Source organism: Zalophus californianus, chromosome 5 (genome assembly GCF_009762305.2).
Source record: "Zalophus californianus isolate mZalCal1 chromosome 5, mZalCal1.pri.v2, whole genome shotgun sequence".
NCBI lineage: Eukaryota > Metazoa > Chordata > Mammalia > Carnivora > Otariidae > Zalophus > Zalophus californianus.
Genome location: NC_045599.1, coordinates 57,430,874 through 57,448,525, shown reverse-complemented (window position 1 = coordinate 57,448,525; position 17,652 = coordinate 57,430,874). Strand labels below are relative to the sequence as shown.

Below are 17,652 nucleotides of genomic sequence, written 5' to 3'. Positions count from 1 at the left end.
GACTTGACTATAAATTTTCAGATGGGGAGAGATAAAAAAAACTTCAGAATCATCATGTTCTACACACTTAAAGCCATCAAACACGGCAATGTCCTTCATAATTTAAGCTGGTTATGCATTAGTGCAAATCATCTCATACCTTTTATTTAAAAATGTATAAGCAATGTGGCATTAAATTTGTGGTCAGGAAATTATGTCAGTAAGTATTAAAACATTCATACAAGGCCTTTTATTTAAAATGAAGAAGAAACCTGTTTTAGTGGTTATAAACTTTTCAAAAATAAAGGATGGCAGAAGGCTATGGAATCATTTCTTCACCGAGTTTATGGACCTCAGCTGTCTTGCTGGGAGTATTAATTTCTTCCTGTGATTCATTTCTGTCAAGCATAATGAAATTCTCATCTTTCAAACAGAGCAGAAAGAGAAACTTAAAATTATGTTTCTTAGGTTTGAAATTAAGTAAGAATAAAAGAAGAGGAACATGCATTCTACAATGTTAAGGTGTTCCCTTAAAAAGAGTTACTGGGGAGCTCTCAGCAGGTTTGTGTGTGAGGGAAATTCTCAAACCTACTCAGTTGTTAACTCCTAGATGTTTACATCAATTTTCTCTGGGCCTCCTTTAATTACTGTTTGAACCCTTTGGATAGGTCTCTACCAGCGACTTGGGAGCAAACTTTACGGTAAAACCTATAGTTTCTTTGAAGGTGTTAAGAACATTCAAAGCTCATCTATGAGGTTGAATCAAAGAGAAAGTTTAGGAGTGTTGTAATTAGTGGATACTCCCAAGTTTAACTGTGGCGGATGGTTCACATGCTTTGTTAAATGGGCTAAATGATCTTTCACGTATTCGTTTTTTGTGCATATAGGGGCTCTTTAAGTTGCCCTAGGGGAAATAAATGTCAAGTAGAATTCCTTACTGCCTCAAGTGAAACCAAATTTTATTAGAGAGGGGAGAAGAGACTAATAAGGAGATTAATCTCTCCGAACTTGCATATGCTCACTTTAATTACCTGAGTTTTCTGTTCTTTATAGTCACACAACTGAAACGGGTACAAAAAGGAACTGAACTGTGAGACTCCACAGAGGTTCAGGGACTTGGGATTCAAACCTGTCACCATGCAATGTCATTGCCTATCCAGTCTCACTGACTTGCCAAGAAAAACTATACAAGCTGTAAGAAAACAATTCTTACAAACCGCCGACTAATAATTGGGAAGTAATAAAGAGCAGAGGTGTCAACAATACCTTTTCAATTCCAAAGATTGACACATAATCATGGGCAGGAAATGATAATCCTTAAGTCATAATCTTTTACTAGATAGCCTTCTCTGTTAGCCCAATAAGGGACAGGTTCAAAATATGACATACACTGTACCTATGATAAAACAGGAAGGGAGAGCTAAACTAGCTTCAAGATACTTTGAGATACTTTGCATGGGCAGTGGAGCAAGATCACCTAAAATTTCCATGGGAAACTGCCAGACCATACACCACAATTAAGAACAACAGTGACACTGAGTGGAATTTTCATCACATAAGGCAGTGTTACAAGGCTACCAGTTGAGAGTCTTGGGGAGATTCTGACGAGGAGAATTTGTGTCTTCTAGCAGTAGCCATTTCCTTCATGCAATCCATTACTTACTGTTGACTTTATTGATATTGCCTTGGATTTCTGCCTGGGTCAGCAGTTCTTCATAGGCATCTCTTTCTTCTTCTGAAATGCAGTTATTCTACAAAACAAAGTCTTCACTCATTCCTGAGGTTAAATAAAATATGTCCGAAGCTCGGTATTCAAAAGCAAAATGCAAAGAGTGAGAAAAACCGTTTACTTATATTCATCTGAATTCAATATAAGCAGAGAAGAGTGCTCGCTCTGTGCAGGGAACTAGGGTTAGATAGGCCTGGCCAAGACGAACAGCAGCCCCAGTGACTCTCTGAAAGGGCCTGTCTAACGTAGCAAACACCATGTTGGACCACTTGACCATACCACCATTTTTTGGTAGATTGAAGTCAGTGGAATGTTGGCAATTTCATTTGATTCAGTCTAATAAAACTGACATCATAAATAACAGCTATACATAGAAGAGAATACATTTAAGAGGAGAAGTACATATTTAGTTGGAAAACAACACTTGAAAAAGAGAAAACAATTGAGGAGGGCTTGGAGGAACAGAGCGATGTTAAGGGCAGAGCAGGGAGCAGGATGTAGACCACAGGATTTGGTCACAAAGGTGAGACAGCTTGGCACGTTGGGCTACGGCCTAGAGCGCGTGTTCAGGGTTAGCCAGAATGATGGGGAGGCTGAGTGGGCATTCCGGAGGCTTCTTTAAAGCCAAGCGAAGGGCCTATACTTAACTCGGTAGGCAGTAGGGAACCCAGGGAGCTTTCTGGGGGCTGATATCCGATCTGTAGCTAAGAGGGATTGGCTTGCAGGATGGGAGGAAGCAGGGCCACCTGTAAGGAAGATGTGCAAGAACACTGAGGCATGGTTGGGAGGCAGGGCTGGGGCCAGAGTGGTGAGACTAGAAGGTGTGGGACAGATGTAATCCTGGCAAGAAGAGGCAACAGAATGCAGTGATGGATAGAACACAGGAGTGGGGGGCGGGGCGTGGACAGAGTTCTAAAACATCGTGGAAGTCATTCCAGAGGCAGGTCAGCGAGGGGCATGTGTGTGAGAAGGGCAGGGTAGAAATAAACACTCTTCCTAGGTGGTGAGGGGTAAGGTGCATGGGACAGAGAGATGAAGTCATCTGGAGGAGCATTCGAGGGGCCCGGTATCAAGCTGACAGGTGATTGCCTCAGCAAGCGGATGAACTTGTCTGAGGAGGAACAGAGACCGACGTGACTGGAGGTCAGACCTTACAGAATCCCCGTAGGCAGAGGCAGGAGGGAGAGGAGACACTGAGAGATGCAGAGGAGAACCTCGGCAGCTGAGCAGCCGAAGTTGAGGCAGGCAGGCAGGGCGGGCAAGCGTGCCACATGCAGGCAGAAGCCACCAGGTGAGAGAAGGCAGTAAGATCAAGTGGAAAGTTTTGCTAATGGAGCTGAGGCTGACATGGCAGAAGCTTAAGGAGGAGAAAGATGGCCAGGAAGTGGAAGCTCTGTACGTCATCAAAGTCCTCAGTAACGCTAGAGGGAAGGCAGAAGTATCAACTCAGGGTCAGGCTGCCATGCAGAGATGGGAAGGCAAAATGCGAGAGTGAATTCAAAAACATCAGCTCTCAGCTTCACCACACTGAATCATGAACCTCTATTAAGAAATCTACAGGTAACCCAGCTAATACAAGGTCTGCAGGTGATGCCAAACAAGGGGAGATCTTGAGCCATTACTTCCACACTTCCCGGGTAAATAATAAGTTTATGACATGACCTTCAATCCTTGTAACCTGTAAGAATCAGCATAAAAGGAAACCTCTTTTCTTTACATCGTGCACGATCTGCTTTTACTTTTACATTCCATGCAAACCAACTGCCTACAGCTATACAGACCACTGCCAGGTGAGTTAAAATGATCACTTGTAACATCAAGGCTTTTTCAAACTAGCCACTCAGAGCCGTATTACTGAGAATCTAATTAAATACCTTCAGTCTTGCACTTTCCTCTTTCCTTTTCTTGGCTTCCCAGAGTTCCTTCTGGTATTCCTGTGCGAGGCTGTCATCTACTAAAGTTAAAACTGCATTTGGGTTTCTTAACGTTTTAATGGTTTGTTCCGCTATTCCTTTTTCAATAGCTTCATTAATGGCTATAACTGCAGCATGCACTGGAAAGAGGGGAAAAAAATGATTTTCATGAGCCAAAGACAACATGGACAGTTTCACGGACACTGCATGAATGTAAGCAGTTTTACTTTCTTCTCTGGCTTCGAGTTAAAAAGGCCAAAAAGACACCCTAGACACTTCACAGAGCAACCCCCTGACAACCTCTCCATTTGCCCATCTCGCTTGAGTCCTGTCTCAGCATCCGCCATGTAATCGCTATGAATTTATGAATGGCTAAAATAAACCAAGTGCTATGTCAGCCACCGAGGGCTGAAGGGGTATGTAGACATTGTTAAAGTACCAGTTTGTTTCCAAATGATACTGGCAATTTAACTTGCAACACTTAAGGACAATAAAGCAATGTACTCTACCACTAAAATCTGATGACACAGAAAAAGCAAAGAAATATTTTGAGTAAAGGTATTTCTGAAAACTCTTATTCACATTGCGCATGTAGATGTTTAAAGTCTAAATCAATTACATGGTTATATCTCATATGCGTAACTTAACCATCTACAATACATACAACAAAAACTTCAAAAGGGGGCTGAAAGTATCTTCTAAATATTCTTTCTTGTAACCCAAATCAATAAATAAAGTATAGGTAAGTCTCATGTCAATAGTAAGTTCTGATTTTAAATAGACTCACAAGCAGCTTCATCCACTGACAGTTCATTAGCCAGAATCCCACCTATTTTGCTGAAAGATGGCATTTGTATTCCATATTTCTCAAGTTCCTTTCTCATATTACTAATTTCTTCCTCTGAAAAAGAACAACAACAAACAATATCAAAGCAAGACACAGAGATGGAAACAGGAATGAATATATTTACATCAAGAAATGTCATCATCCCATGGTCTCTCTCCCAGAAATCCAAGGCTTATTTTTCTGAATAAAGAATATTAAAGGGGGTATCTGGGTGGCTTAGTCAGTTAAGTGACCGAGCCTTGATTTTGGCTCAGATCGTGAGATCAAGCCCTGCACTGGGCTCCACGCTGCGCGTGGAGCCTGCTTAAGATTCTCTTTCTCCTTCTCCCTCTGCTCCTCCCCAACGAGTGTGTACTCTCTCTAAAAAACAACAAACAAAGAAGAATATTAAAAATACCATTATTAAAAAAAAAAGGGGAAAGAAGTGTCTTCATCAAGAAGGTGGGGCATTTCTAAACAAGAACCTTAGGAAGAAGTCAGCCTATTTCTCATTTCACAAATGTGGTGAAAGGAAAAGTGGTTGAATACAAACAAGATAATAAAGTTTTCTCCTCTGATCAATACAGAGGAAAAACAGGAATCAATGCTATCAAAAGGACAAGTATTGATACATTTCTTAGTAAAATGACAATGTAAAAATAAAGAGTAATACCTGTGAAGTCTACTTTGCCCAACAAATCCTGGATCTGGGGTGCTATTCCTAGTTTGAACAGGTATAAACTGAAAGACAGAACATAAAATTATCAGTTCAGAAGTTTTATCATCATAAATCTTAGTGTTAAAAATTACTTAAGTCCTAAGGACTTTTTTAGTTGAGAAAGACCTAAGAGATTATCTCATCTAATCCATCCATTTCTTAGGTGGAGAAACTGAGTCCTGAGGTAACAGTCCCTGGTGGACGGGGACTACAATCATAGGCTAAGTCCCAAAGACCAATCTTCTTCAGTACATGGCATTTCCATAGGGTCAACTAACTCTCTACTACCCATTTGTAAGGAGAATAAGAAACACAATTAGTACAAAATATGCAGGAATAAATCCAATGAACATTTCCTTGAATACTCCTTCTATGACTCTTATTTTGTTGAAAGTACAGCTCAAATTATATATTCCTTTTCAATATTCCTTTAAGTACCACACACCCCTTGAGGACCTATTTCTTTTCCATTTTCTGAAACAAATAGAGTGGAAAGACTATCAGCAGATGGGGTGATAAACCATGATGTGGACATACTACTAAGTGGAAGATGGAGAATAAATTGTGTGTGTGTGTGTGTGTGTGTGTGTGTGTGTGTGTGTGTGTGTATTTAAAACCCCTTAGGACATAATGATGGCATGCACTAACTACCCATAACTTGACAAAAAGAGCAGAGGGCTGGCATCTAAATTTTACCAAATATGCAAATATGTGGTTATATGGCTTTCCTCATTTAATCACCAAACCACAGTTTCTTTCCATAATGACTCTAACTTCCTCAGCCCTGAAGAGTAATCCTATAGACCAACTAAAAAAAAAAAAAATCTGTATTCACTTTATCAATTTTGATAGGCTTTTAATTTATGAGATTTTAATTAGAAGTTAGAAATTATACAATAACTTATATGAGAAAATGAACTGAGAATGATTTCATTGGCTTGATACATTTCGAGATCATCACTTTAGAAGCTGAGGTGAGATACACCTGAGGAGATTATAAAATGTATAAAATTTCATTAAAGGAATTCAAGATCAAGCCTTTTTAAATGGTATTAAACTCGTAAAATGTCTGATTATTCAATTTAAGGAGCATGTATTTAAAGTGACCTTCATTGATCATTTCTGCAAAACACAATCATTTAGAAAAGTAACACATGGTCAAAGTTAAAAATTGGTGATTCATGGCTAAAATAAAAATTACACAGCAGAACATCAAAGGTAAACACTAAATATTTTGATATAAAGACTTTTAATGTCTTTTTTTTCTGGAAAAACTTATTCCATAAACTCACAGAGTATTCATAATATGAACATACTGTATTTTTCCTAACCAATTGCATTTAGATGGTCACTATTCCCCATTGCAAATAATGCTGTGGTGAACCTACCTATATACAGATATGTCTTTGTGCATACATTGTATTTGTTACAATAAATCCCTAAAAACAATACTGCTGGGTTGAAAGGATATACGCACAAAGCTTTCAGTATATAGTGTTAAATTGTGTTCTAAAAAAGAAACCACACTCATTCTTTGTGAGTAAAGGGTTAACAAAACCCCGTTCCCTTCTGGGAAAGATCTGACTTTTAAATTTCTAGCTCTGTTCCTCTAGGAACCTGATAAAGGTACACTGATAACCGTATTAGTAAGCATCACTGCTTAGGAGAAAAATAACCCCTCACTGATAAATGATTTGAAGGGATTATAAATACCTAGCAGGCATCATATGCTTAGGTGTTCCCAAGTTTGGTGACTCTTCTAACTCCCATACTCCTTGCAGGAAACTGGGAAACCCAATGGGAAGGTGTTACAATAGACCCTGGCTCCTGGGGGTTGAGGCTCTATAGCAGGGAGGCTCCTGTACCCACCAAAAGGAGCATCACTTCTTAGCACCTAAGCTGTCACCCGGGGTACCAAAGGAAACAGCTTTCAGATGGCTGTGTGGGCAACTATGGGGAGTGTCATGAAGTCTCCCACTGAAGAGCAAGCACTTGATGCTGTCCTTCCAGCTGATTGATTTTCCCGGCTTCTCAGATCCTTCTGAGCAACTAGTACCAGACATGGTTTACAGCAGTCAGGAGACACTGAATGCTTAGCTAAACCTAAGAACCTGCTGAAGGGTGTGACCTTATTCTACCACCAATACATGAGAACGCCATTTTTTTTCTTTAAAAATTTTTTTATTGTTATGTTAATCACCATATATTACATCATTAGTTTTTGATGTAGTGTTCCATGATTCATTGTTTGTGCACAACACCCAGGGTTCCACGCAGAACGTGCCCTCTTTAATACCCATCACGAGGCTAACCCATTAACCCATCCCCCACCCCCCTCCCCTCTAGAACCCTCAGTTTGTTTTTCAGAGTCCATCGTCTCTCATGGTTCGTCTCCACCTTCAATTTACTCCCCTTCATTCTTCCCCTCCTGCTATCTTCTTTTTTTTTTCTTAACATATATTGCATTGTTTCAGAGGTACAGATCTGTGATTCAACAGTCTTGCACAATTCACAGCGCTCACCATAGCACATACCCTCCCCAATGTCTATCCCCCAGCCACTCCGTCCCTCCCACCCCCCACCACTCCAGCAACACTCAGTTTGTTTCCTGAGATTAAGAATTCCTCATATCAGTGAGGTCATATGATACATGTCTTTCTCTGATTGACTTATTTCACTCAGCATAACACCCTCCAGTTCCATCCACGTTGCTGCGAATGGCAAGATCTTTCTTTTTGATGGCTGCATAATATTCCATTGTGTATATATACATTCCATTGTGTATATATCTTCTTTATCCATTCATCTGTCAATGGAAATCTTGGCTCTTTCCACAGTTTGGCTATTGTGGACATTGCTGCTATAAACATCGGGGTGCACGTACCCCTTCGGATCCCTACATTTGTATCTTTGGGGTAAATACCTAGTAGTGCAATTGCTGGATCGTATGGTAGCTCTATTTTCCTCCATATGGAGGAACCTCCATAGTGTTTTCCAGAATGGTTGCACCAGCTTGCATTCCCACCACCAGTGTAGTAGGGTTCGCCTTTCTCCACATCCCCGCCAACATCTGTCGTTTCCTGACTTGTTAATTTTAGCCATTCTGACTGGTGTGAGGCGGTATCTCATGGAGGTTTTGATTTGGATTTCCCTGATGCCAAGCGATGTTGAGCACTTTTTCACATGTCTGTTGGCCATTTGGATGTCTTCTTTGGAAAAATGTCTGTTCATGTCTTCTGCCCATTTCTGGATTGGATTATTTGTTCTTTGGGTGTTGAGTTTGAGAAGTTCTTTATAGATTTTGGATACTAGCCCTTTATCTGATATGTCATTTGCAAATATTTTCTCCCATTCTGTCGGTGGTCTTTTGGTTTTGTGGACTGTTTCTTTTGCTGTGCAAAGCTTTTTATCTTGATGAAATCCCAATAGTTCATTTTGGCCCTTGCTTCCCTTGCCTTTGGCAATGTTTCTAGGAAGAAGCTGCTGTGGCTGAGGTCGAAGAGGTTGCTGCCTGTGTTCTCCTTTAGGATTTTGATGGACACCTGCCTCACATTTAGGTCTTTCAACCATTTGGAGTCTATTTTTGTGTGTGGTGTAAGGAAATGGTCCAGTTTCATTCTTCTGCATGTGGCTGTCCAATTTTCCCAACACCATTTGTTGAAGAGACTGTCTTTTTGCCATTGGACATTCTTTCCTGCTTTGTCAAAGATGAGTTGACCATAGAGTGGAGGGTCCATTTCTGGGCTCTCTATTCTGTTCCATTGATCTGTGTGTCTGTTTTTGTGCCAGGACCATACTGTCTTGATGATGACTGCTTTGTAATAGAGCTGGAAGTCCGGAATTGTGATGCTGCCAACTTTGCTTTTCTTTTCCACATTCCTCTGGCTATTCGGGGTCTCTTCTGGTTCCATACAAATTTTAGGATTCTTTGTTCCATTTCTTTGAAAAAAGTGGATGGTATTTTGATGGGGATTGCATTGAATGTGTAGATTGCTCTAGGTAGCATTGACATCTTCACAATGTTTGTTCTTCCAATCCATGAGCATGGAACATTTTCCCATTTCTTTGTGTCTTCCTCAATTTCTTTCATGAGTATTTTATAGTTTTCTGAGTACAGATCCTTTGCCTCTTTGGTTAGATTTATTCCTAGGTTCTTATGGTTTTGGGTGCAATTGTAAATGGAATCGACTCACTCCTTAATTTGTCTCTCTTTTGTCTTGTTGTTGGTGTATACGAATGCCACTGATTTCTGTGCATTGATTTTATATCCTGCCACGCCACCGAATTCCTGTATGAGTTCTAAAGCAGTTTTGGGGTGGAGTCTTTTGGGTTTTCCACATAAAATATCATATCATCTGCAAAGAGTGAGAGTTTGACTTCCTCTTTGCCGATGTGGATGCCTTTGATTTCTTTTTGTTTTCTGATTGCTGTGGCTAGGACTTCTAATACTATGTTGAATAGCAGTGGTGATAGTGGACATCCCTGCCGGAGAATGCCATTTTTTTTGTCCACTTACCACAGAATACTAGCAGTGAAAATCTTGCAAATCTGATAGCCAAAAATGTTATTTAAGTCTGCATCTCCTTTTGTTCTGAGGATAAACATTTGTTCAAACACAAATTGTTCTATGTCCCTTTCTTCCAGGAAACGCCTATTAATGATTTTTTGAATTTTAAATATTTTTTGGAGGGGGCAAATTTACTTTTCTTTGGTTTCTCCCCTTTTCCCTCAAAACCACAACCAAAGAACAAAGAACAAATGACATTTTAAACATATGGTAATTGTAATTTTAGTACTAAATTCCAATATGATTTTCATATCTTACCCACAGGTGGAAAACGTATTAGACTCTGAACATTCTTCAGTATAACATAGGCAGTATGTATTCATAATTCAAAGCTAGAAAGACAGGACACATTCCTTAGTTTATTTTATTTATTTATTTTATTTGACACAGAGAGAGAGACAGCGAGAGAGGAAACACCAGCAGGGGCAGCAGGAGAGGGAGAAACAGGCTCCTGGCTGAGCCAGGAGCCCAATGTGAGGCTCGATCCCAGGACCTTGGGATCATGACCTGAGCAGATGGCAGACGCTTAATGACTGAGCCACCCAGGTGCCCCACATTTCTTAGTGTAAATTCTAGGTCTTTAGAGATACTCAGGGATATAAAACTATTTACACAGCCTCTGAAGACCTTATTACCTAAGGTTTACGCCAAACAAGTCATTGGGATTAAAACTAGTAGGCTGACATTTTCAAAACTATAATATTTTACGAGCCACTTCTCAACTCATTATTACATGGAAAAAATATTCCTGTTGAAAGGGAGCCCACATCATGCGGAACAAATGAAATGTCAACCTCTTCAACAGTTCCTTTGTACTAACACATACTACAAAATTAAACAGAATTAAATGGATAGGTATGGCAAAGCTGTAAAAGAATTCTAGGAAAATAAAAGCCACACATTAAGAAATGACAAAAAATCATTCTCTCTTCGATTTCTTTCATAGTATCTTATTTGCATCTTTCTCTTCTCTTTTTACAACTAAATTTAAAAATATACATGAACTAACCTACAAAGAAAATATAAACATAATTTAATGGGAGAAACTTTGAAAATGTGACCATAAAATTTAAGTAGGAGGCATCCATTAAATGTCTTCTAACAACCGATTTTCTATCTATAATTGCTTAACACTGTGGGGGTTTCTGTTTGTTTTTAAAAATTTCATTTATTTATCTGAGAGAGTGGGCAGAGTGGGGTGGGGGGGAGGAAAGGCAGAGAGAGGGAGAAGCAGGCTCCCTGCTGAGCAGGTAGCTGGACTGGGGCTCCATCCCAGGACACTGAGATCATGACCTGAGCCGAAGGCAAACACTTAACCAACTGCGCCACCCAGGTGCCCCATTTTTTTTCTTTTTAAGATTTTATTTTTAAGTAATCTCCACACCCAACGTGGAGCTCAAACTCACAACCCCGAGATCAAGAGTCGCACGATCCACTGACAGAGCCAGTCAGGTGCCCCCTCCAATTTTCCTCTTTCTTAATTTTACCTTTGTTTTGGTAAGCTTAAGTGTTCAATAAGTACTTGTTAAATAGATGAGTTGAATAAATTACCAATAGCACCTGTTTTCATATTTTCCTTTATTCCTTGGCTGTTGCTTCTTCTTCTTGAATCTAATGCTACTTTCAGAGGGTTGGTTTCCCTCAAATGTCTGGCATTTCCTGATCTGGGGCTTATCTTGGGGCTTGGGACTGGCCTTTTGTCATTGTTGACCACAGGTTCCCATGACAGGCACCAGTCTTAGGGAGACCCTGTGGGATTGCGGGGCTGACGCTACGAGGGTGCCCCATGTCTTGCTTCGTCACATCAGGGCTTCCGGGTTAATGCTGGCTTTGGGATCTGTTTTTCTGGCTTGCTTGTAGCAAGCCCCAGGGCAGCTCCTTGCTCTGCTGCATCCTGGGATTTCTGCAGTCAAATGCTCTACCACTGAGCTATACCCCCGTCACGCTGCATCCTGGGATTTCTGGGCTGTGGTCTTCTGTCTTGTTTCCCAGTCAATTCCATCCCGTCTGCGTAGCCAGTGGATAGCAGTTTCTTATGGCAAATGATTTTTTTAAATTACTACTATAGTAATTTCATGTCAATTGTTTTCACATTATTTCCTCTGTTTATCCATTCACTTAATTACTATGCATGGAATATCCACTACATAAAAAATATTTTTCTCTGCTACACTGTTCCTAAAATAAACGTGTTTAGGCTTCCACAAAATACAGTTTTGTTGGTAATAGGAACTCTAACTATTACATGAAACAAAAGTACTAATTTCCCTCTGTGGTACTGAAGAAATTAGGTGGCTAATTCCAATTACACTTTCTACTTCTCCATTGTACGCTGTAATACTAATATAAATCCTACCATAAGCCAACATCCTGGTTTAACTAAAAGTTACCACAAGGTGGTGCTGAGAAGTTACCTTTTGGATCGAACAATCTTGGCTTTTAAAGTGATTTTAAATAAGAGATTTTCTGAAATTGGTATGAATCAATTAGAAATCTCATTTTTGTATACATACTCCTACCAAAAAGGTTTAAATGTTAATGTATATTTTTTATCTGGCTTCCATTTTCTACATTTATTGCCTCCATTGTTGAAGCTTAAATTATTAGCTTTTTTAAAAACGCCACTTCTCACTGTGTGGGAGTTTTATAACAAATTTCTGCGTGGGAGGCACTTCCAAGCAGATTACTCAAAAGGGCAGTTACTCAGGACTTACGCACTATTCCCGTGCCTAAAAGAATCAGCCATAGCAGCCCACTCCTTCCCATTGAAATTCAAATGAGGCCATTCACTACCTGAAGCCTATAGGAAATCCAGTCTTGATTTAAAAAAAAAAAACACAAAAAAAAACCTGTCCAATATAAAAGAGAGCAATTTCTTGGAGCTCTTCAACACAACTTTTTAAGCACCTTTCATGCCTAAGGGCCAATACAAAGGGCTAAGGCAATTCCAAAGGAAGCCAAGGAAATGAACATCACCATCCCTTAGCTTTCCCCAAATATGAAAGTACTTGGTGTGGAATAGGGAGGCTCTTATCACTCCAAAAGGACAGCACACTTCTGTAGCTTAGAGGCCAGTTACAGAGAGGTTGTCCTGAGGTAGCTAAAGCCTCTCTGGCCCATGTGCTCCCATTTGTACAAATAGTATCAGTTCAAGTACAGGAAGCAATAAAGTAAAAAAAAAAAAATTTATATATATATATATATATATAGTATATACTATCAGGGCTTTTCCTACTACTTTCAATATACACATTACAAAGGTGCTATAGTAATGAAATGCAAACTTACAAGGTAGGAGCTGAATTTATTTCAGCTTTTCTGTATCAAATCATGTGCAGTTCACTTTATGGTGTAGTATGTGAGATGAATGCTTATAAATCAAAGCCTGGGGGCTAACCAGAAAGACCATGGGACCAGTATCCGAAGACTCGGATCCTGGTTGCCAGGCTGGCCCCAACTAGATGTGTAACTCTGAGCCCCTCACATAATCCACTGCTTTCAGGCCCCTCATCTCTGAAATGAAGACCTGGACAAAAGAAACTTCTCAAGGTCTTTCCATTTCTGAGGTTCCATGATTTCTCATTTTAAAACTTCCTGAAATCAACAGCTGAAAGGCCTGTGCTCAAGTTCAAGTTGGATGCTGTCTTTAGAGTTTTCTTAGTAGTACGGAAACACGTGACTCCTTTCTGAGGCCAAAGACTAAGCCAGTAACAGCCCAGGACCTGGTGTCACAGCCTAGTTTTGAATTCCAACTCCGCCACATACTAGTTGTGGACCTTAGCCTCTCTGTACATCAACTGCCTTCGTGATAAAATGGGATTATTAAAAGTATGGACCACATAGGTATACGGTGAGGATTAAATGAGATTTTACCTGTAGAGTACTTTGAACAGTACCAGGCATATACTTGTTTTATTACTATGATCCTTGTTAAATAAGTGTGTCCTTTATTAATAACCAATTAATAATAATTAATAACTTAAGGACTTATCACAGTAGTTTCCCCATTTTCAACACTAAGAACATTTTACTATTTTCCCTCACTGGCTCCATGTTTCAAATAGTTTTATCTAGAGGACCAAATTATTTTTCCATCTTAACCACATACATCACTGCCAGTAACATGTCAAAATCCTAATATTCAGTCAAAAATAAAAAGAATCCTGAGGCACCCTTACCCCAGCTAAAATTTTAAAAAATATGAACTCGAGAGACTTGATCTGGCATCAGTGATGTGTATGTGCTGTGTTAGGTGACAAGGCATGGTTCACGGTCTCGAAGAGCTTAGAATTTAGTAGGACAAGAAGACAGAGTCCTGATACTATTTCAGGATAGGAAGAGGAGGAGAGAGTATGGTCTAGAGTGTGGGGAATTTTGAACAAGGAGTGATTTGAAAGCTACATAAAGTGTCATCATCCTTCTCATCTGAATCCCAAATACTGCCATCTCCGCATATCCCTCCTGAGAAGACAAAGGTAGAACCTGCCCTTTGGGTTAAAAACTATTTCTAGGAAGCTTATTTATAAATACAAGTATGTTCTCTGCCAGACCCGCTATCAGTCTGGTATAAGCCATCAACCGGTTTTTTTTTAAAAGGTAAAAGGTCCTTAGGGCATAGAGTGTAAGACAAAGAGAATTCTGCATTAAAGCCTGAGGGCCAGATACATAATCAACCTGCTAAGCAAGGCAGCTACCTGACTGCGGGTGTGCTGCACAGGGGCCCTTCTTCCCTAAGCAATCAGTGCATTTGCAATGACAACTGGTTAATTGGGACTGGGGTCACCAGAGCCATTATCACAAATGCAAGCCCCAAACGTGTGCTATTTTGGCATCATCACTGCATTTGAAAACGTGACTGTTGGGGCGGTTGTGACATGATCTGCAGCAGGAGCACCAACCACAACACAGAGGGCAGGCAGGCTGTTCTTCAGCTTGGTGTTGTCAGTGTCTTAATGGTCCAAGAAACTCTGTACGGTAAGAAAAGCAGAATCTTAAAACCCTAATCTATCATATGAGAAAAATCATCATGGGCGCCTGGGTGGCTCAGTTGGTTGGGCGACTGCCTTCGCCTCGGGTCATGATCCTGGGGTCCTGGGATCGGGTCCCGCATCGGGCTCCCTGCTCAGCAGGGAGTCTGCGTCTCCCTCTGACCCTCTTCCCTCTCGTGCTCTCTCTCTCTCATTCTCTCCCTCTCAAATAAATAAATAAAATCTTAAAAAAAAAAAAAAAAGAAAAATCATTATGAACATATGACTTGTAAAGGATTCCTTGGAGGGGAGTTGATTTCATGTCTGGAAGCAGAAATAACTACGATAAGACTGGAACATCCTGTTGTGACCACAAAGCAAGGATATTTCCAATAAGGTCAGGGACGGTGCTACAAGGACAAAGGCGCTGGTCCCAAAGAGCTCCCATTGACCAAAGTAAATCAATCTGATCCATCAGAGCAGAAGATACTAACCCTGGTGAAGTCTGTGAAAGGCCAGGAGTTCACAACCATCATCAAAAGAGAATGGTACAAAGTGTACAGAAAGGAAACTGTAGTACAAGTTGATAAAGTAAGACACAGATAATTACTTGTACTGATTTTAGCAAGATGGGACATATTATTAAAATACAGGTGTTTTGTTTTTTCTGTATCTGTCTATGGACCATAGATATTTTTATACTATTTATATTACACTTATGCCAAAAGAGTAAAAACCAGGAACTCCAAGCCAGAGTGTCATGGAAAACCAAGGAAGTGACCCAAGACAAGAAAGGCGTGAAGAACACGCAGTTTACGACAGAAACATCCAGGGAGGAAGAGCGTCTGGCACTGACAATCACATCATCATCAAGCAGACAGAGGGTCCAGAAACATAGTCTGAGATGATAAATCAGCCAAATGAACAATCTACCGAAGAACATTAGGTAGAGTCAATCCTTCATCTCGTGGGTGAGAAACCTCCAGAACGCCCCACAAATTTCAAGAAAATATTCAAAAGGCATATATAAGCTTTTAATACTGTTAACAGATCAGGCCAATACATCATTATGACAGGACAACGGGTTATGTAACACTGGCCAAGCGAGACTTAGGCCGTAAATCATTTCTGGGGGACGAGGGGTGGGCTGGTGGTGGGGACCAGAATGAAAATAAAAACCTACCTGGAAGCCATATACTGAAAATTATATAGGTGTGACTGATGCCCTGGTAGTCAGGGCCTGACTCACCTTGGGAAAAAGAAGCCAAACTGGGACCATGTGCCACCTGACAACTGAGTGGTCAGAAGCCAGATCTATAACCCGGGCAGGTGTGAAGGTCTTTGGTTTTTGGTGCCCTTATGATCATGTCAACTCTGGCTCAAGGTCAATATATTCTAGTCCTGGCATGAGTCAAAATTAGTGCATCAATAATTAAATGAGTGAAACTTGTAGTGTGGATCTTTCAGAATGGGTTTAAGTGTGTTAGTTTGTAATGATACATCCCGGTATTTCATTTGCCCTTTAAGGTATATCTGACATGTTCAAACTATCAGTTCTGCTAAAATTTTTCAACTAATTCCATTTTATAACCAATGTTTAAACATTTAACGGTTGTTTTATAAATTGAGCAACGAACAACAGGCAAAAAGTGTTCTTAAGCGCCCAGTTAAAAAATCATCAGCAGTAACTTGTTAGCAAGGCTCTCACTTCTTGAACTTGTTTCTTTTCATTGCAGACTTTCATACATTCCAAATGAAGCCACAAAAAGAAAACACGCCCCATACACATTTTAAGTGCAAATACACCAAAACAGTCACAATATATCGGTGTTGTGATAATGGATACTTTAGCTAGCTTCTCCTTTGGTATATTTTTGGAGTTTTCCAATTTTTCCCCACGATGAGAATTTAAATTTTTTACTTTATATAAGAAAAAGATAACAAACATTTCTTCGGAAAAAGAATGAGGTCACCTCTCACTGAGGTGAGTCTTTCTACAGGAAGCAAAGCTTGAGGAATTCCCCTGGGGCTGCTGTGCTGACCATCACTGGCGCAATTCACTGAGAACATCAAGCTGCAGACAAAGGGATCAATGAGTGGCAGGCCACAAGACCAGGGTCAGAAATAAGAGTGAAAAAGTGAGGACCAGGCAGGAAAAATGGAAAGCAGATACAAACAGGAAGCCAGGGCAAAACCCCAGAGGATCTTAATGAGGTTGTTAAGCCCAAATCAAGAAGACAGGGAGCAGAACACAAGTTGGTGAGGCTGAGAGCTAACATTGCAGATCACACCAGGCCCATGGGCTGGGGTAGCAGGAAGGTAGTGCCTGGGTACCTGGGGGATCTTTCCATTGGCTCCTGATCTGTACTCAGAACCTCTGACCTGCCCAATTCCCTGTCCAGTAATGATGACTTTCTACATCAGCAATGTTGCTGTATCCCCAGCCGGGATATAATGGCCAGACATGTATGTGTTCATTTCCAGCATCACTTCTAATTATTCAGTGAGAGCGAACCCACTGTACTTATTAAAGGGCTCTGCTACCCAGCTCCCAAATGTGTGTTGGCCAACAGAGCAGAATATCAGCCTCATTTGAGTGACTGTATTCTAAACCACAGAGAGAAAAACTTTTGATAGCAAAAAATTTTAGATATACTTGAGACTTCTCCGTTCTATACCAAGCAGCAGCCATACAGTACGTTTAGGACAGAGAAAAGTGAAGGAGAGTCTCCCAGGGAATGCTGTTTATTAAGTAAACAGTAAAGGTCCTACCTAAGGTCAGATCTGGTAAGGGACAGGCTCAAGAGGAATCTGCTCCAGAATGATTAACAGTAATGGAGACTTCCATGAGTAATTGCATGGCTGAGAAAAACAGTCCTAGAAAATATCACACCAACATTCACATACAAGTGGCAAGAATAAGAAGTTGCCTGTTCTTCAATTACCAAGTTGC

At 40.4% G+C, this 17,652-nt stretch overlaps 1 protein-coding gene across 6 annotated transcripts in view; it reads right to left on the bottom strand.

Annotated features, from left to right (window-relative positions):
* IQGAP2 (IQ motif containing GTPase activating protein 2) overlaps nt 1–17,652 on the bottom strand; it is a 289,377-nt gene that overhangs the window by 116,941 nt on the left and 154,784 nt on the right. For all 6 annotated transcript variants that reach the window (XM_027604836.2, XM_027604841.2, XM_027604837.2 and 3 more), the window contains 4 exons: nt 5,121–5,188; nt 4,409–4,522; nt 3,583–3,761; nt 1,643–1,730 (listed from right to left, as the gene is read on the bottom strand). In XM_027604836.2, coding sequence (XP_027460637.1) covers nt 1,643–1,730; nt 3,583–3,761; nt 4,409–4,522; nt 5,121–5,188 — 449 coding nt within the window. The remainder of the gene's footprint in view (nt 1–1,642; nt 1,731–3,582; nt 3,762–4,408; nt 4,523–5,120; nt 5,189–17,652) is intronic.